Here is a 20,717-nt window from a genome sequence, read left to right as displayed (position 1 = left end):
ACCACGCAATGGCTGGGCTACTGCTGCTGCTGAGGCGGGTCTGGTGAACCCAAGGGAGGCAGTGTTGTTTCTGGTACCCTGTCCTGACGCGTTTGCCCAAAGAGTGGGATGTTTGGATAGCATGTGACGGCTCATGCTGGTGGTGGAGAGGTTGTTAATATTTTTCCCCCTGCTCAGGCGGGTCTTGCACACCTTGCAAATCGCCATGGTAACATCCTCAGTGCAGTCTTCAAAGAAAGCCCAGACTTTGGAGCACCTGCCTCCTTGCTGGCGATTTCTGTTTGCTCCTCTTTTGCCTCTCACTTGAACTTCCACGCTTGTGGTGCCTGAAATTGCGCGCCGCCTACCTTGTGGCACAAGGCGAACTCGTGCAGCAGTGTGTTCTTCAACAGACTCATCTGTGCTGCTGCTACGACGGCGATGTTCTCGTTCACAAACAAAATCTGGGTCTCTGTCCACATTGTCCATACCCTCCTCTTCCATCTCCTCAAACTCGTCATATGTCATTGTGGGCCACCGCCGTGGAGTAGAGCTCCCCACAACAACCTCTGCGCAGCACACTCCAACGTCGTCTTCCAGATCTTGTCGGCCGACCTCCTGCAATTGCAACCCCTCCTGCCCAAATTGCTCTGGGATTTGGGTTTCCGAGTCCTCTTCGGACTCGCCTCGTATTTCAGTGCGCGGTACATTTCCCACAGTTAACGGTTGTGAATCCAGGCACAACATTTCTGGCTGTTCCTCCATTGACCTTTGAAAGGTGGAAGTTTGTTGGGCTGGGAATAGCTCCTGCGAATACCCCATTGTGTCCTGAGGTAATTCATCGGACTGGTTATCTGGCAGTTGTGTGCGTGGTGTCGCTGCCGGTTGTGTCAGCTTTGTGCACACTGGCTCCTTGTAACTGGCTGAGGACTCGGACCTCGTGCGTGATGTGCTGGTGCTGCTTAACCCACTGCTGGACGCTTGAGAGGTCATCCAAGTAATTATCTGGTCCTGTTCTTTTGGATTTGTGAGGGTTGTTGTCCTGGACAACATGGGTGGTATTGAGTGGGTTTTCTTGGGTGCTCCCCTGTGGCCTGTACGTGAACCGTCAGGGGAAACACCTCTTCCCTTGCCCCTCCCTCTTTCACCGGATTTCTTCCTCATTTCACTTATCCTTACAGTACACGCTGACTGGCAGCAGTACAGTGGCAGTACAGAAATGCTATACAGTACCACTATTCCCAGCAGCGACACAGAGCACAATGCTATACAGTGACGGGTGAGCGGTGTACCACTATTCCCAGCAGACACAGAACAGTGAACAGAATGCTATATAGTGTGGCTGAGCGAGCGGTGTACCACTATTCCCAGCAGACACAGAACAGTGAACAGAATGCTATATAGTGTGGCTGAACGAGCGGTGTACTACTGTTCCCAGCAGACACAGAACAGTACACAGAATGCTATATAGTGTGGCTGAACGAGCGGTGTACTACTGTTCCCAGCAGACACAGAACAGTACACAGAATGCTATATAGTGTGGCTGAACGAGCGGTGTACTACTGTTCCCAGCAGACACAGAACAGTGAACAGAATGCTATATAGTGTGGCTGAGCGAGCGGTGTACCACTATTCCCAGCAGACACAGAACAGTGAACAGAATGCTATATAGTGTGGCTGAGCGAGCGGTGTACCACTATTCCCAGCAGACACAGAACAGTAAACAGAATGCTATATAGTGTGGCTGAGCGAGCGGTGTACCACTATTCCCAGCAGACACAGAACAGTGAACAGAATGCTATATAGTGTGGCTGAGCGAGCGGTGTACCACTATTCCCAGCAGACACAGAACAGTGAACAGAATGCTATATAGTGTGGCTGAGCGAGCGGTGTACCACTATTCCCAGCAGACACAGAACAGTGAACAGAATGCTATATAGTGTGGATGAGCGAGCGGTGTACCACTATTCCCAGCAGACACAGAACAGTAAACAGAATGCTATATAGTGTGGCTGAGCGAGCGGTGTACCACTATTCCCAGCAGACACAGAACAGTGAACAGAATGCTATATAGTGTGGCTGAGCGAGCGGTGTACCACTATTCCCAGCAGACACAGAACAGTGAACAGAATGCTATATAGTGTGGCTGAGCGAGCGGTGTACTACTGTTCCCAGCAGACACAGAACAGTACACAGAATGCTATATAGTGTGGCTGAACGAGCGGTGTACTACTGTTCCCAGCAGACACAGAACAGTACACAGAATGCTATATAGTGTGGCTGAACGAGCGGTGTACCACTATTCCAAGCAGACACAGAACAGTGAACAGAATGCTATATAGTGTGGCTGAGCGAGCGGTGTACCACTATTCCCAGCAGACACAGAGTGGCAGTAAACAGAATGCTATATAGTGTGGCTGAGCGAGGTACACAGAGTGGCAGTAAACAGAATGCTATATAGTGTGGCTGTGCAAGCGGCGTACTACTATTCCCAGCAGACACAGAGTGGCAGTAAACAGAATGCTATATAGTGTGGCTGAGCGAGGTACACAGAGTGGCAGTAAACAGAATGCTGAGCGAGCGGTGTACTACTATTCCCAGCAGCGACACACAATGACTGGGGGGGACCCTGGCTAGCGTGGCTGGAGCGCGAACTACCCTGCCTGCCTACCCAAAGCTAAACCCACAGACAAATGGCGGAGATATGACGTGGTTCGGGTATTTATTTACCCGAACCACGTGACAGTTCGGCCAATCAGAGCGCGTTCGGGTCCGAACCACGTGACCCGTTCGGCCAATCACAGCGCTAGCCGAACGTTCGGGGAACGTTCGGCCATGCGCTCTTAGTTCGGCCATATGGCCGAACGGTTTGGCCGAGCACCGTCAGGTGTTCGGCCGAACTCGAACATCACCCGAACAGGGTGATGTTCTGCAGAACCCGAACAGTGGCGAACACTGTTCGCCCAACACTACTTCTGAGTCCTGTTCCCTGTATGACTCCATTCCTAGTCAGCGTTCCTGCTTATGTCATATATCGGTTCATTGCCGATATATACATATGTTAGTCAGACGTTACAAATAGTTTCATTGATAGCTGTAATTGTAATACGCTAGGAAAACATACTTATTGTATATTTATCTGTGTTACGTTCATCTATCTCGATCCTGCTATTTCCTGACTGTCCTGTCCTGTCTTTGTGAGGCACGCCATCGCCGCAGCGCATTGGCTGCCTCATTCCAGTCTGTCTTGTTTTGGACGCTTGCTGTCGCTAAGTAGCCGCTAGCTAGCAAGCGTTCATTCTGTCTACCTGTCCTGATCTCCTCAGTTCTGGTTTGTGCGCTCAGCGCTACTTTGCGCTGAGACGTTATAACGAAAGCATTGTTTGTGGCTGTCAGATCTGCACCGGCTCTGTGCGCCACAATCTCCTATTGGAGTCAGTCCTCCCCTCCACTATACTAGGGATAGCCTGTTTCCTGGTGCTAGTGTGTGTACCTCCTCCACGCCAGCTCATGCGTTGCATGCTGACTGTGGAGAATACACCACCAAGCCTTACACTCCTTTGCATAGATAACAGCTGAAGTTTCTTAACTCTTCCTGTACTGGAAACAATATGAGACTCAAATCTGTGCTAATAATGTTTTATTTCTTAGCTGTTATACACATAAAAATCATTATATTGTAAGTTTATTTTCACTTCAGATTCCCTTAAAGGAGTGCCTGCAGTGAATTATACAGTACATTATAGTTAATGTAATCCTCATAGCATCCTAAGGTGGAAGCAGTAGATTTGGGCGCATGAGACAAGTGGACAAAAAGGGCGCCCCATTCACTCCTATTATAAATATCGTTTAATGGGCGCCGAACAGGGAAAAAAGGGCTCCGGAGATTATTAACGTTTTACAAACGGCGCCCGGAGATTTTTAAGGATTTATAACTGTGTTTGTGATGATTTAACTTTACAAAATGAGCCCGTGACGAATAACGTTTATAAAGATACTAAATCACTATTTCTAAAACATTTCTAAAACATTATTATTAGAGTTGAGCCGAAATTTTCGTAATTTCGCATTACTAAAATTACGCATGCGAAATTTGCGATTACGATGCGAAATTACGGTAGCGTAATTGCTATTAAAATCGTAATTGAAAATACCGTAAGCGTAATTTTCAACGCGTAATTTCGCGTTTCGTTCATGCCGTAATTTCGCATTAAACGCTACCGTAATTTCGCGTTAAACCGTAACGCTCCGTATAATATAAAAAAGCCGCCGACTTTAAGGGTTATTAGCAAAGCCCCCTTAAATGCTAAGAGCCTCAAATTTGGAGAATATATTAGGGAGATCAGGAGGAATAAGAGGAAATTTTTTTTTTTCAAAAAGACCTTATAGTTTTTGAGAAAATCGATGTTAAAGTTTCAAAGGAAAAATGTAAACATTTAAAAACCCGCCGACTTTAACGGTTAATAGCAAAGCCTGCTTAAAGTTTAGGAACACCAAATTCCCAGGGTATATTAAGGGGATCAGTGGGAATAAGAGGAAAATTTTTTTTTTCAAAAAGACCTTATAGTTTTTGAGAAAATCGATTTTTAAGTTTCAAGGGCGAAAATGTCTTTTAAATGCAGAAAATGTCAGTTTTTTTTGCACAGGTAACAATAGTGTATTATTTTCATAGATTCCCCCAAGTGGGAAGAGTTTTACTTACTTCGTTCTGAGTGTGGGAAATATAAAAAAAAAAAACGACGTGGGGTCCCCCCTCCCAGACCTCTTTAACCCCTTGTCCCCCATGCAGGCTGGGATAGCCAGAATGCGGAGCACCGGCCGCGTGGGGCTCCGCACCCTGACTATACCAGCCCGCATGGTCCATGGATTGGGGGGTCTCGGAAGGGGAGGGGCAGCCAAGCTTTCCCCTCCCCCTCTGAGCCCTTGTCCAATTCAAGGACAAGGGGCTCTTCTCCACCTCCGATGGGCGGTGGAGGTGGAGGCCGCGATTTCCTGGGGGGGAGGTTTATGGTGGAATCTGGGAGTCCCCTTTAAAAAGGGGTCCCCCAGATGCCCACCCCCCCTCCCAGGAGAAATGAGTATAGAGGTACTTGTACCCCTTACCCATTTCCTTTAAGAGTTAAAAGTAAATAAACACACAAACACTTAGAAAAAGTATTTTAATTGAACAAAAAACTGATAGAACATTTCCGAGGATATTGCGAGGGATCATTTATTTAAAGGGACAGGTAAGTATTAATGGTTAATTAAGAATATTAAAGGACTTTTTTCGTGGTTATGTTTTTTGTTCAATTAAAATACTTTTTCTAAGTGTTTGTGTGTTTATTTACTTTTAACTCTTAAAGGAAATGGGTAAGGGGTACAAGTACCTCTATACTCATTTCTCCTGGGAGGGGGGGTGGGCATCTGGGGGACCCCTTTTTAAACTGACTCCCAGATTCTACCATGAACCTCCCCCCCAGGAAATCGCGGCCTCCACCTCCACCGCCCATCGGAGGTGGAGAAGAGCCCCTTGTCCTTGGATTGGACAAGGACTCGGAGGGGGAGGGGAAAGCTTGGCTGCCCCTCCCCTTCCGAGACCCCCCAATCCATGGACCATGCGGGCTGGTATAGTCAGGGTGCGGAGCCCCACGCGGCCGGTGCTCCGCATTCTGGCTATCCCAGCCTGCATGGGGGACAAGGGGTTAAAGAGGTCTGGGAGGGGGGACCCCACGTCGTTTTTTTTTTTATATTTCCCACACTCAGAACGAAGTAAGTAAAACTCTTCCCACTTGGGGGAATCTATGAAAATAATACACTATTGTTACCTGTGCAAAAAAAACTGACATTTTCCGCATTTAAAAGACATTTTCGCCCTTGAAACTTAAAAATTGATTTTCTCAAAAACTATAAGGTCTTTTTGAAAAATGTTTTTTTCCTCTTATTCCCACTGATCCCCTTAATATACCCTGGGAATTTGGTGTTCCTAAACTTTAAGCAGGCTTTGCTATTAACCGTTAAAGTCGGCGGGTTTTTAAATGTTTACATTTTTCCTTTGAAACTTTAACATCGATTTTCTCAAAAACTATAAGGTCTTTTTGAAAAAAAAAATTTTCCTCTTATTCCTCCTGATCTCCTTAATATATTCTCCAAATTTGAGGCTCTTAGCATTTAAGGGGGCTTTGCTATTAACCCTTAAAGTTGGCGGCTTTTTTATATTATACGGAATGTTACGGTTTAACGCGAAATTACGGTAGCGTTTAATGCGAAATTACGGCACGATACGACTGTAATCCGAAAATTTCGCGAAAATTACGCTTACGCGAAATTTCGCAAAATCCTTCTTCATTACGATTAAGTACTTACGGCCATAATCGTAATTACACTAATTACGCGGAATTTCGCGAAATCGTAATTAGGTCATTACGCTCATCTCTAATTATTATCCACCCAAAAAAATTATTTACATTTTTTTATTTACATTTTTTATTTATTAATGTTATTTATGTTATTTAATGTTATTTATTTATTAATTATTATCCATAGGGGGTCTTAGGTTTAGGCACCACCAGGGGGGTCTTAGGTTTAGGCACCAACAGGGGGGTCTTAGGTTTAGGTACCACCAGGGGGGTCTTAGGTTTAGGCACCAACAGGGGGGTCTTAGGTTTAGGCACCAACAGGGGGGTCTTAGGTTTAGGCACCAACAGGGGGGTCTTAGGTTTAGGCACCACCAGGGGGGTCTTAGGTTTAGGCACCAACAGGGGGGTCTTAGGTTTAGGTACCAACTGGGGGGTCTTAGGTTTAGGCACCAACTGGGGGGTCTTAGGTTTAGGCACCAACAGGGGGGTCTTAGGTTTAGGCACCAACTGGGGGGTCTTAGGTTTAGGCACCAACAGGGGGGTCTTAGGTTTAGGCACCAACAGGGGGTCTAGGGGTTAGGGATAGGTACAGGGAGGGTTTTTAATAAACGAAAATATAAGTTTCACTTTACAAACAGGGAAGATTAACGTTTTACGAATTGCCGATCTCATACACATTATTTAGTGATTTATAAATTCTTAAAACGCTATTTTAAAACGAAATTCTACACAATATTTCTATAAACGATAATACTGTTTATCGTTTACACCACGCGCCCTTTTTTCCCGACGCCCTTTTTTGATGTACGCTCCTAAGGTACCTTTTACACTTAATGCGTTAGTATGCATTAGTATGCGTTTTTCCATAGCAGTGCAGTGTAAAAAAGCTTTAAGTTAAAACGCGTATAGTGGGAACTGCGTCATAGTAAAACATGGACATTACTTTAAAAATCAGTTTTCTTTCAGTTATAACTGAGAGCAACTAATTGAGTGTAAAAGGGCCCTAAGGGACCTTTTACACTTAAAGGACTATAAAAAAAAAAGTAAAGTACCTGAAGCAAATTTGAATGCATGGATGATGCCTTCCGTGCCCTCCGTGCAGTTCCGCTGGGTCCCGGCTGCTTAATCTTCCCCCGGGCCGCTCCCGACCCCACAGCCCGGCTCGGGCTGTCATGCCTCCAGTAAAATGGCCGACTCAGGTTGCTGCGGCTGCGCAGCTCTCGGCCCTCCCCTCCCGATCCACGCTACAGGCTGTCTCCTGTAGCGTGGATCGGGGGAGGCCCTAGAGCCGCACTCGCGTCTATGCGGACTGCGCAGCCGCGGCAACCTGAGTCGGCCATTTTATAGGAGGCATGACAGCCCGACCCGGGCTGTGGGGTTGGGAGCGGCCCGGGGGGAGATTAAGCAGCGGGGACCCAGCGGAACTGCACGGAGGGTGTGGAAGGCATCATCCATGCATTCAAATTTGCTTCAGGTACTTTGCTTTTTTTTTTTATTCGCCTCGTAAGTCCTTTAATCATGCTCTCATTTCTAACTGAAAAAACTGATTTTCAAAGTAATGCTCATGTTTTTCTGTGGCTCAGTTTCCACTATACGTGTTTTAACTGAAATCTTTTCACAATGCACTGCTATTGAAAAAAACGCGTACCAACGCGTACTAACACATACTAATGCACACTAACACATATCAACGCATTAAGTGTAAAAGGGCTCTAACTCGAATTGGCAAGTACACCGGTAAATAACTCACTCACCATTCACCAGGAAATGGACATAAATCTAAAACCCCATTGCCTCGTTGAAACCCGAAGCTTCACTGAGAAATCTGGAGCTCTGTGGCAACCCCTGGCCATGGCTCATCTCCAGACTCTAGCTTGGCAGCCACTGCTGCCAAGCTGGGGGCGGGCCACAACAACACAAGTGGGTTGGCCACAGAGTTTCAGACTTGTTGTGGAGGCTCCAGACAAAAATTGCCACAGCAGTTTTGCCAATAAGGGCGGGGTTTAAGATTGATGTCCATTTCATGGTGAATGGGTGAGTTATTTAAGGGTTTAATTCGCCAATCATGTGTTAGGGTAACATGGGCATCACATGAACTATAATGTATAGTTCACTGTAGGTACTCTTTATTGGTAACATACACAATATAGACATACATACAAACATATGAGCGAAGGAAAGTCCTCTGTCCTGAAAAATAAAATACAATCACATATTGAATATTCCTATTTTATGTAGAAACCACATACGCTTGCTGCAATCCTGCCACGACTGACTGGGAACTAAATACTTCAATCCACCTGCAGCCGAGGCAAAGCAATGCCCATAACGCTATAGTTAAAAATGTAGCTAGCAGTTTGCAGAACTGATTGCTGTGAAGCTATGGGAAGCCTGACCCCTGTACTACTTCCGGGTTGCAATGACCCGCAGCAGTACGCATGCGCTGGGCCGGATGCGTTCATTAGTACGTATAGGTTCAAACCCAATTCCCAGCTAATTATCCAACTCTAATAATTTCCCTCCCTTGCCAAATATCTAACCATAATTATCCTTATTTTTTCGACATTCCTGCATTTAATACCATAATGCATAAGTTTGCACTAAATTTGCACTCTAAATGGCAAACCCCCTCCCCAGCTAATCATCCTACCCTATCTCTAATCCACCCCCCCAGCTAAATATCCAACTATCCCCACTCTTCTGACATTCCCTGCATTTACTTCCATAACACATAATTGTGCCAATCATTTTGCACTCTAAATAGCCAATACAGGCTTAAACCCATCCCCCAGCTAACTATCCAAGTCTAATTATTACTACTTTGACATTTCCGACATACATCTCCATAATGCATATGTCTGCACTTAATTTGCACTCCAAATAGCAAATACAGGTTTAATCCCACCCCCCAGCTCTAAATAGCAAATACAGGCTTGAACCCCCCTCCCCAGCCAATTCTCCAATCCACTACTTTGTTTACCAAATGACATCCCCTCCAGCCTAATCCATGCCTAATTTAGAACTGTCCATCATCCCCTCTCCCAGCATTGGTCCACCTTACACCCGCCCCAGATGACCTAATCAATGGTCAAAAAGGTAGGGAAGTTTCAAACACTATATATATATGTTTGTCTTAACTTTTACACTCATTTATGCTTGGGTGCTCCCATGGGAAAAGCGTGGCAATAAAGATTTCAAGCACAGCCTTTGCATATCATTGCAGCTAACACCGCCTTGCTTTGCTAGCTGTTTTTGTCTCCTATTACACTCCTAGGCGGGGAATCAGGCTCGTACCGGCCGAGCGCAAAAAAATGTTTACACGCCCACCACCGTGGAATCCCGACTGGATCACCATCCAAGACCGTGAGGATATTCATACAAGCCAGGTCCCCGGCATAAGAGGGACTCAAGTGCGACAGCTGCCAAACCCTATATAGGTTTCTCCAGCCTCGACAACCAGGTGAGACCTTTCCTAAAGGGCCTAGAGCCATCACCTAGTAGTATCACAGTGGGCACTTTTTCTCCTTTCTGTCTCCATATCCAGCACTGTTCTATACAGGTAGCAGCACCTGAGATACAAGGGGACCTGCAGATCGCTCTCTGATGGTAAACTCTACTACCAGAATCCATAGATCTACTTATCTGCTTGATCCTGCCCTAGTGTCAGGTTTCACTCACAAATAGATTTTTTCTTGTTTGTTTCCTATCAAAGAAATTTAGTCTGTAGTCTTTTGAAAAAGAGACCAGCAGTGGCTGCTGGACCAGCAGTTAAATTTCAAATAAAAAAGAATCACCTCTGCTAACGGATGCAGCTAAAATCTACATAAACCAAAATACAGCTTTTGGCTTCGGATACATAAAAAGTAGGAACATTCTTACACAGCTATATAAAAAATGCATAGACATTACTTGTACATTGTAGTTTTGGAACATTTGGTTATTGATAGTTGTCCTTTAATTATTATTCATGTTGTATTTTTTTTTCTTCAATAATCTCTTATTAAAGAGACTCTGAAGTGAGAATAAATCTCGCTTCAGAGCTCATACTTAGCAGGGGCATGTGTGCCCCTGCTAAAACGCCGCTATCCCGCGGCTTAACGGGGGTCCCTTCACCCCCAAACCCACCCCCGCAATAGTTGGTCGCAAGTTGATCGTGAAATTTCTTCTTCCTGGAGGCAGGGCTAACTGCTGCAGCCCTGCCTCCAGTCGCGTCTATCAGACGCGCATCGCCGCCTCTCCCCCGCCCCTCTCAGTGAAGGAAGACTGAGAGGGGCGGGGGAGAGGCGGAGATACGCGTCTGACAGACGCGCGTGGGGCAGGGCTGTGGCAGTTAGCCCTGCCCCAACCAGGAAGCGCTCCCCCGCTGCACCGAGGGGATTTGGGGGTGAAGGGACCCCCGTTAAGCCGCGGGATAGCGGCGTTTTAGCAGGGGCACACATGCCCCTGCTATCTATGAGGTCTGAAGCGAGATTTATTCTCGCTTCAGACTCTCTTTAAGGAAAGTATATTCCAAATAAGCAGTATTACAACTAAATGGAATAAGAACAATGAGTGGAAAAATATTATAAATATATTACCTCTTGTCAGCTTTGCTTCCCACAATTCCTTTCCTTCACATGCTGACTCTAACATCACGGAAAAAGTTTCTGCACTTCCTTCTATGTTGACTTCTGCGAAGTTGGTTTTTGTGATATCATTATGGATTTTATAAATCAAATTCTGATCCTAGGAAGCGTATACAATTCACACTTTATTATGTCATCACAGCACATAAGCATCAGTCATATATATTATTATTTATATAGCGCCGACATATTACGCAGCGCTGTACAGTGTATATATATATATCTTGTCACTAACTGTCCCTCAAAGGAGCTCACAATCTAATCCCTACCATTGCCATATGTCTATATTATGTAGTGTAAGTACTGTAGTCTAGGGCCATTTTTTTTAGGGGGAGCCAATTAACTTATCCGTAAGTTTTTGGAATGTGGGAGGAAACCGGAGTGCCCGGAGGAAACCCACGCAGACACGGAGAGAACATACAAACTCTTTGCAGATAGTACCCTGGCTGGGATTCGAACCAGGGACCCAGCGCTGCAAGGCGAGAGAGCTAACCACTACGCCACCATGCTGCTTTGGGAACAAATTATTATTACTCTGCATTAACATAGCACTGAGGCTTTTTCCACACAGCACTGTGATAGTAAAATATCAGTAAAATTACTGTTATTGAACTACTGTATACAGAATAACTGCTTGTAGAATATCAGTAGTATTGCCAATATATTACTATTAGCAATATTTGCGCCCAAATTTCCATGCAGCTTTATTACATGTGTGTTTCTGGTGGTCTAGGCAGGACATCCACAGTCACCCTTTTCCCATACTGCTTTGACACCACATTAACACACAATGATAAGTGAATATGGCCATTTTTGTTTTGCCGTAATTTTGCCGAAAATTTTACATGAAAAAAAAAACAAAACTTTTTCAAGCCCCCCCAAAAAATGACTCTTGTAAAAATGTATTATATAATAATGATCCAAACATTTATATAGCACTTTTCTCCTGTCAGACTCAAAGCGCTCAAGAGCTGCAGCCACCGGCACACACTCAGGAGGCCACCCTGCAGTGTTAGGAAGTCTTGCCTTGAACTCTTTACTGAATAGGTACTGACCCTTGCCAGGATTCGAACCCTGGTCTCCCATGTTAAAGGCAGTGCTTTTAACCAGTACTCTATCATTTCGTGAACTTTTTGAGTCAGAGAGAAATGCAAATTTGGGCACAGTCATAGTTAGCACACAGAAGCACCGGTTGTTAACGAAATATAATAACGATAAACATCGTTGTCAAGCTTGGTTAATGATAAATACCATTGTAAAAGCAGACGAGAAATAATAACGAAAAGATATTAACATTAAAGAGAACCAGAGACGAAGCACTCTCATATATTTTACCATATATATATCAAAGGGAACATGACAGTAAACACGTACTCTGCTCTTTGTTTCATCTTTCACTGCTCAGTCTCCTTGTTATCAGTTCTGATGAAATATCAGACTGAGCATTCAGTCTAGCTTTACCCCGGAATGATTATAGGTGAGTCAGTCTTCTGTGATCTCTTTTCAAGCCCAAGCCTGCACCCTCCTGGCTTTGCTTTCCTGCTACGAGGATATATAGCAGGACAGCAGAGCCACAAGGGGGCAGGCTTGGGCTTGAAAAGACATCACAGAAGACTGACTCAGCTATAATCATTATGGGGCACAGCTAGACTGAATGCTCAGTCAGAGATTTGATCAAAGCTGTTAACAAGGAGACTGAGCAGTGAAAAATGAAACAAAGAGCAGAGTAGCCATTCACTGTCATGTTTCCATTGATATATATGGTACGCTGTCTCTTATTCTCTTTAAATATGGTTACGTAATTCAACAAAACAGCTTTACCCAACCCTACCCTCACACAGAACCCTCCCCTGGTGGTGGCTAAAACTAACCACTCCCCTGGTGGTGCCTAACCCTAACCCCCCAGGTGGTGCCTAACTCTAACCCCCCGGGTGGTGCCTAACCCCCCAGGTGGTGCCTAACCCTAACCCCCCAGGTGGTGCCTAACCCTAACCCCCCAGGGGGTGCCTAACCCTAACCACCCCCGGGTGGTGCCTAACCCTAACCACCCCTGGGTGGTGCCTAACCCTAACCACTCCCCCTTGTGGTGCCTAACCCTAACCACTCCCTCTGCAGAAACACCCTTTTACATATAAAAACTATAATACCTTTGAAAACGTAAAATCTGTACATACAGTATAAGCAAAATAATATGACAAAATCTATAACGTTGCAAGCTTCTAAAACGATAACTACTTAAAAAAAACTATAATGTTCTAATATTGTTAATGATATTTTTTGCGGCGCCCATTTTTCTGCTTTTTTCACCATATTAATGAAAATTGGACTAAAGTCTATGGCGGCGCCCTTTTCATCCACCCTCGTCCTGCGCCCTTTTTTTCCTGCTCCCCAGATATCTATTGACAGACTATTATTGTGCTGTAAGTCACTATTCTTAAGTTGATTGTGGTTATTCACTAGATGCTACTGATGGAGAAACCTCATCTGGATTAATAAGAGCTTCAAGACTCAATAGTCACTTTGTGTTGTGTGTAGAAAAATTGACCTTTGCCAATAATCAAGGTAACACATCTATATATAAAAAATTGGATGTATGTATGTGTGTATGTATGTGTGTATGTGCCGCGATCACTCAAACGCTTTGACCAATTTGAACGAAACTTGGTACACAGATCCCTTACTACCTGGGATGATATGTTCTGGGGGTCTCGCGTCCCCCCTGCACACCTGGGAGGAGCTACAAACAGCAAATCAGATTTCACCCATTCATGTCAATGGAAAAAATGTAAAAGGCTGCCATTCTCACAGTAATCAAGCCAGAGTCCCCACACTTGGCACAGTTGGTCACTTGGTGACCGAGGCTACAAATCTAGGAAAAGTGGGTGGAGCATAAAACAGCCAATCAAATTTCAGCCATTCATTTTAAATGGGAAAATGTAAACTGCAGCCATTCTTACACTGTTAATCGCAGGATTTTCAAACTTGGCACACTTGGTCACTGGGTGAATGAGATTAAGATTCAGGAAAGTGGGTGGAGCCTACAATAGCCAATCAAAATTCACCTATTGATTTTCAAGGGGAATATTTAAACTGCTGCCATTCTTACACTGTTAATAGTGGAGACTTCCAACTTGGCTCAGTCGGTCATTAGGTGACTGAGGTCCAAATTCACTAAAGGGGCAGGGCCACAAACAGCCAATCAGATTGCCTTGGTGGAAAACTGTTTTATTCACACATTTTTGATGCCAGGAACCTGAAAGCTCACAAACTTGGTCATTGAGTGACTGTGCGTACAGTTGGCCATTGGGTCACTGGGGTTTAAATTCTGAAAAGGGGGCAAAGCCACAAACAGCCAATCAGATTTGTTTCGTTTCACTAGGAAAATACAAAGACCGCAAAGCTCACAAACTTGGTCATTGAGTGACTGTGTGTCCAGGTTAAAAAAGTGGGCGGGGCCAAAATCTAAGTTCACGGGGAAAATATAAACTGGAGCACTTCTTACACTTTTTATGGCATGGTTCTCAAACTTTGCCCAGATGGTCACTGGGTGACTGAGATTAATATTCAGGGAAGGGAGTGAAGCCTATAATAGCCAATCAAAACTTGGTCATTGAGCAATTGTGTGTTAGGGTTAGAAAAAGTGGGCGGAGCCAACACCAGCCAAATGCATACCATAGCTACGCCAGGCCAAAAGCTAGTTTAGTATAATAATACTATTTTAAATATAATAGTAAATTTAATATAATAGTAAAAGAAAAAAATGACTTGTTATGTACAGCTCTAAATAGACAACATGTTTTTTTTATCATCGAGAGTGGAATATCCCTTTAAATGTATATATAAATAGTCATGTTTGAGTCACACAACAATGTCGCCTGTTGAGGATCGGGAAATAATTCCTCGAAAGACTATAGGGGGAACTATGTTGTACAGACACATGCTTAGCTTGGGGGGGTGGGGGGTGAAGTGGGATGACAATGGGCACACGATGGAGCAGCTTCCATTGTCCAGGGGCTGTGGAGATAATGTTGTGATTGGTCATGCTCGGGCATCAGTGGTCATTTAGGATTCAACAGGATGGATCCTGAGCTACTTCTAACACCCGAGCAGGAACGATCGGAGGCCCCTGTACACACTGAACCGTTGTTTGCTGAAATGGTTGTCATCAGCTATTTCATCTGAAAATGTATCACATGTGTTTACCATAGAGAAGATCTGCAGAAAGCAAAACATCAAAAGTTGATATAGGTCATTTTTTTTGGGGGGGGGGGGGGGGGGGGGCAAATATGAATAACTTACTTGCAAGCTTTTGAACCTTGAAGTTTCTTCTTCAGACATTTCTTCTGACAACTGACCATTTCTAATAATTAATGTGTACCCTGATTGATGCTATCTCACAACTGTCAACAATCTTGTGGAATGTTTTCTAGTGCACAAAGGAGAACATGACCAACAAGGGAAGACCTTCCAGAGGGTGGGCAATAGGGATGCTCATTCGGATTCCGCGGAAATGCAATTTCCGAAATTCCGATCGGAAATTGCAGTTCCGCATCGGAATGCGGAAATCGGTATCGCGGAAATTTCCGCCGGAAATCGCGGAAATTCCACCCAAATTTAACATTGAATTTCTCAAAAACTATAAGATCTTTTTGAAAACTTTTTTTGCATCTTGTTCACAAGATTCAGTTTAATAAACCCTGCAAATTTGGTGTTTCTAAGACTTAAGGGGGCTTTGCTATTAATCGCTAAAGTCGGCAGATTTTTACTGTAATGTAAAATGCAGAAAGTCTGCATCTGCCTATTTTCTGCATGTTACATTACAGTAAAAATCCGCCGACTTTAGCGGTTAATAGCAAAGCCCCCGTAAGTCCTAGAAACACCAAATTTTCAGGGTGTATTAAACAGAATCTTCTGAACAAGATGTAAAAAAAGTTTTCAAAAAGACCTTATAGTTTTTGAGAAAATCGATGTTAAAGTCGGGCAGAATTTCCACGATTTCCGGCGGAAATTCCGCATTAGAATGCGGAAATTGGTAGCGGAAAGCGGAATCTGTAATTGGTACATGACGGAATGCGGATTTACCGCGGAATTGGAAATTGGCATTCCGACCATCCCTAGTGGGCAACAGTGGGTTATGGACAATAATGCTTCTCACTTGAAACCTTACTGTCTGATTAATTCATAAATTATTTTTATTATTATATATATATATTTTTTTTTTTTTTACAAAAAGATGCTGAATAAGTCTTACCTGGGAGTAAACATTGGCATTCTTTTTGACAATGACTTTGTAAATTTGGCCAGCATACATCTTTGCATTGATTTGAAAAGGTTTCTCAAGCCGCTTGAATCCACGTTTTACCTTCATTCCTTCCAGTTTCTTCAACAGTTGAGAAGAAAAAAATATATTAAGGAACTGTTAGGTTGAGAATATCATGTTTAATACTTCTTAGTCAATCCCTTATTGGTAATACTGAGGTAAAATTGTGATATATGCATTTACTTCTTTACTATTAACCTTTTTTGGAAAATAAAAAAATCACAAACATATACACACGCACGCACGCACGCACGCACACACACACACACACACACTACACAAACACTACACACTACACACAAGCTCTTTTAGTGAATCAGTCGTAAGTGATGCAGAGGAAGGGGCATTATTTAAAGAGACTCTGTAACAAAATGTTCAGCCTTATTTCTTCTATCCTATAAGTTCCTATACCTGTTCTAATGTGGTCTGTCTTACTGCAGCCTTTCCTAGTTGCACAGTGGCTGTATTATCTCTGTTGTATAATCTAATCTTCTTTCCTTTGTCAGATTTATCGGGCTCAGGCACTCAGGCTGGAATGTGCTGCTCTGCTTGTGGTAGGATAGAAGTTATACACACCCTCTCCACGCCCCCTGCAGGCTCTGTGTAAGTCACAAACTGAGCTCATCTTAGCCTATCACATGCTGGTTAGCAGCCATGTTTTTTGTTTGTAAACACTGCCTAAAACTGGCAATTACAAGTCAGGATTGCAGCAGGGAGTGGCAGAAACAGCACAGAGGGGCCCAGGAGAACATAATGAATAGAATGGTATGCTTTTTATTGTAAGAATTTTAGAGTACAGATTCTCTTTAAAGGGAATGTCAGAGGTCATAAAAAAAATCTACTTACCCGGTGCTTCCTCCAGTCCCTTGCAGCCGCCCTGTGCCCTCGCCGCAACTCCGCTCCCAGCCAATGGCCCGGGGGTCACCTCTGGTGCAGTATGCTAACCTCGCCAGGTCAGCGTCACGCTGACGTCAACTGGAATGTTCTGCGCAGGCGCAGAACTACTACGCCTGCGCAGAACACTCCAGATCATGTCAGCATGACTGGCTTGGAGAGGAGCTGCGGCGAGGGCACAGGATGGCTGCAAGGGACTGGAGAAAGCCCCAGGTAAATAGATTTTTTAATGACCTCGGACATTCCCTTTAAAGGCAAAGCCCATCTGCGCTCATTTAATTCTCAGGTGATATGGAAGCCAATGCAGAGATTTGCAGAGAGGTGCAGCAGATAAGTAGAAGTGAAAAGAATATGTTAGTCTGGCAAAATAATTCATTACAGACTACAGAGGATACAGATACTCTACACAGCAGAGTGCTTTTACCATTTTCTGTAATGAAAACACTATTTCTGATCACTAACATTAAAAGTCTACTGAAGTGAGAGGGATATGGGGGCTGTCATATTTATTTCCTTATAAGCAACACCAGTTGCCTGGCTGTCCTGCTGATCCTCTGCCTCTAATACTTTTAGCCATAGACCCTGAACAATAATGCAGCAGATCAGCTGTTTCTGACATTATTGTAATAACTGACAAGATTAGCTGCATGCTTGTTTCTGGTGTTTTTCAGACACTCCTGCAGCCAAATAGACCAGCAAGGTTGCCAGGCAACATGCAGTGTTTAAAAGGAAATAAATATGGCAGCCTCCATATAGCTCTCTTCAGTTGTCCTTTAACTAAAACTGAATGAAGTCAACTCTTACCATTGCCTTATCCTAAACTTCCAAACTTTATATGTTACACCTTAACTTTACCCCCTATAACAAAAACTCTTTCCTTATAACCTTCTATCCCTGAATAATAATTATAATAAGACAAGGGCTTTGGAGGAGTGGGGAGGTTTTTCCAGAGCGCCTTCCCCCCATATTATGGACCATGAGGGCTGGTATAGCTCAGAGTGCAGAGGCCAATGTAGCCTGGGCTCTGAATTTTGGTTATACCAGCCTGCATGCCTGGAGGGGGGGGACCCCACACTGTACATGTTCTTAAAATTCATAAAATGTATACCAAGCTCTTTATATATTAAAGTGTACCCCACCAAAATGCAATTTAACTGAGTTAAAAAAAAATCTTCTCAAAAACTACAAGGTCTAGTATATATGGGGGCTTCGCACTTTCGAAGAATCCCAAGTTGTAAATTACGAATTTTGTTTTGGAATACCAAATTTTAATATAAACTCAAAATTTGGAATTCTGCAGAAATAGGTTATCCCTAATCCTTACTGATGGCCACCTGATCAATATGCGGCATATTTAAGGGTAGACTTCCTAACAGCACATTGCTAGATCATTCTGGAAGTCTTGCAGTGTTGTAGCTCTGGATATTTTTCCTGTGCTTCTTGATCCTTGCCCTTATACTCTGAACTCCTGGTATTAACCCTTGATAGTCTGACTATTCTCTATTTGCCTACTGTCGGTATTACTGATATATTCTGATTCTGATCTTGTATGTCAATCTGGTTATCCACTCCTGTATATATTGTGTGATCTGTGTTATCCTGTGTAGTTGGATATTTGTTGTATATATTTGTATAGTTAGATTGGCTGATTGCCCGGGTATGTATTTGGCGGGTGTTGGCTCCGCCCACTTTTCTAACCCTAACACACAATGACTCAATGACCTAGTTTGTGAGCTTTTCATTGTTTGGCATCAATAATTTGCATTGAAATGAAACAAATCTGATTGGCTGTAGCTCCACCCTCTTTTCTGAATTTGAGCCCCAGTCACCCAATGACCAACTGTAACAGGGTTTAAGCTTGTGTCCTTAACAGTGCAAGAATGGCAGCAATTAAATATTCCCCTTGAAAAGCAATAAATGAATTTGGATTGGCTTTTGTAGGCTCCACCCTCTTTTATGAATATTAATCCCAGTCACCCAGTGACCAACTGTGCAAAGTTTGAGAACCCTGCCATTAACAGTGTAAGAATGGCTGCAGTTTACATTTTCCCAGTGAAATTTGTATTTGTCTCCGCTCACTGATGACCCAGCATTGCCTGGATATGTATTTGGCTGATGTTGGCTATGCCCACTTTTTCTAACAGTAACAGACAATTACTTAATTACTCAATGACCAAATTTGTGAGCTTTGCAGTCTTTGGCATCAATAATTTGCATTGAAATGAAACAAATCTGATGGGCTGTTTGTGTCTCCACCCCTTTTCTGAATTTGAACCCCAGTCACCCAATAAATAACTGTACCCAGTTTGGGGTTCGTGCAATTAACAGTGCAAGAATGGCAGTAATGAAATATTCCCCTTGAAAATCAATAGATGAATTTTGATTGGCTTTTGTAGGCTCCATCCACTTTTATGAATAATAGCTGATGAATCGGCGTTGCCCGGGTATGTATTTGGCTGGTGTTAGCTCCGTCCACTTTTTCTAACCCTAACACACAACTACTCAATGACCAAGTTTGTGAGTTTTGGGGTCTTTGTCAGCAATAATTTGTATATTCCCATAGAAATTAGAAACAAATCAGATTGGCTGTTTGTGGCTCTGTCCCTCTCCGGCATTTGAACCCCAGTCACCCAATGACCAACTGTAGCAGGTTTGAAGCATCTGTTATTAACAGAGCAAAAATTGAAGCAATTTAAATATTCCCCTTGAAAATCAACAGGTGAATTGTAACAAGCATGGATCTGGCGGCTGCTGACTCGCATGGGGGGTCTGCAGCCGCCTCTCTCCCTGGCTCTCAAGCGTTATCCGTTCCCTTGGCGTCTAGCACGCCGGGAACGATGTTATCTCCAGCTCATAGGGTTTCTGTCTCGCGCGGGCGCGCGCGGAGACAGGACCTTTATGCGGGCAGAAGGCGCGTCAGCTGACCTGCCGGTCGGCTGACGTCACTGATGACTCTCGCCGCACCGATTGGCAGATTCCGTGGTGGGAGTGGCTGGAAGCGTGCCTCCGCTTCTTAAGCCTTCAGTCGTCATTTGTTCCCTCTATAGTGCTGTGACAGCGCTCCTCTTCTTTTCTACAATTTAAACATAGAAAAAACAATCGCACATAGTGCATTACTGTGAATCGCAAAGTACAGTTCCCCACACGTGCATAAGTGCTCAATTGTGCATCACTCGTGGTCTCTACAGCCCCTCCACACTAGCAGCTCACCAGATTGACACCACCTCACAGTCCAGGTGGGTCTAGCGCTTAGCCTATAGAGCGGCCAACTCCAATGACACTTCCACGATAGTTTAGTTCACAATTGGATGATCCGTATTTAATGACAAGTTCCACATGAAAAACATATAAGAACACACATAGCATAAAACCGTTGGGCTAAAAGTTATGGCCTGCGCAATATCAGCGCACTCACTTGTGTAGGAAGATAACAGGCATTTCAGGCATTGCAGCCTAGCAATAAAGCTTCTCTGCTGGCGGTGTCGGCGTCCCGAACTTCCCCGCTCCTCGTGGCAGCCTGTCTCCTGACCTTCCAGATCCCAGTGACGTCAACGCTCCTGG

At 44.1% G+C, this 20,717-nt stretch overlaps 1 protein-coding gene across 1 annotated transcript in view; it reads right to left on the bottom strand.

Moving 5' to 3' along the window:
* The window catches only part of LOC137525470 (NACHT, LRR and PYD domains-containing protein 1a-like), a 90,177-nt gene that overhangs the window by 14,448 nt on the left and 55,012 nt on the right, over positions 1-20,717 (bottom strand). The window contains exons 6-7 of the mRNA XM_068246570.1: positions 16,194-16,322; positions 10,895-11,042 (exon numbers count right to left, since the gene is read on the bottom strand). Coding sequence (XP_068102671.1) covers positions 10,895-11,042; positions 16,194-16,322 — 277 coding nt within the window. The remainder of the gene's footprint in view (positions 1-10,894; positions 11,043-16,193; positions 16,323-20,717) is intronic.

The sequence above is a fragment of the Hyperolius riggenbachi genome, chromosome 7 (genome assembly GCF_040937935.1).
Source record: "Hyperolius riggenbachi isolate aHypRig1 chromosome 7, aHypRig1.pri, whole genome shotgun sequence".
NCBI classification, from domain to species: Eukaryota; Metazoa; Chordata; class Amphibia; order Anura; family Hyperoliidae; genus Hyperolius; species Hyperolius riggenbachi.
Note: the sequence above shows the minus strand (reverse complement) of the source record. Positions and strands in the feature narration are given on the sequence as shown.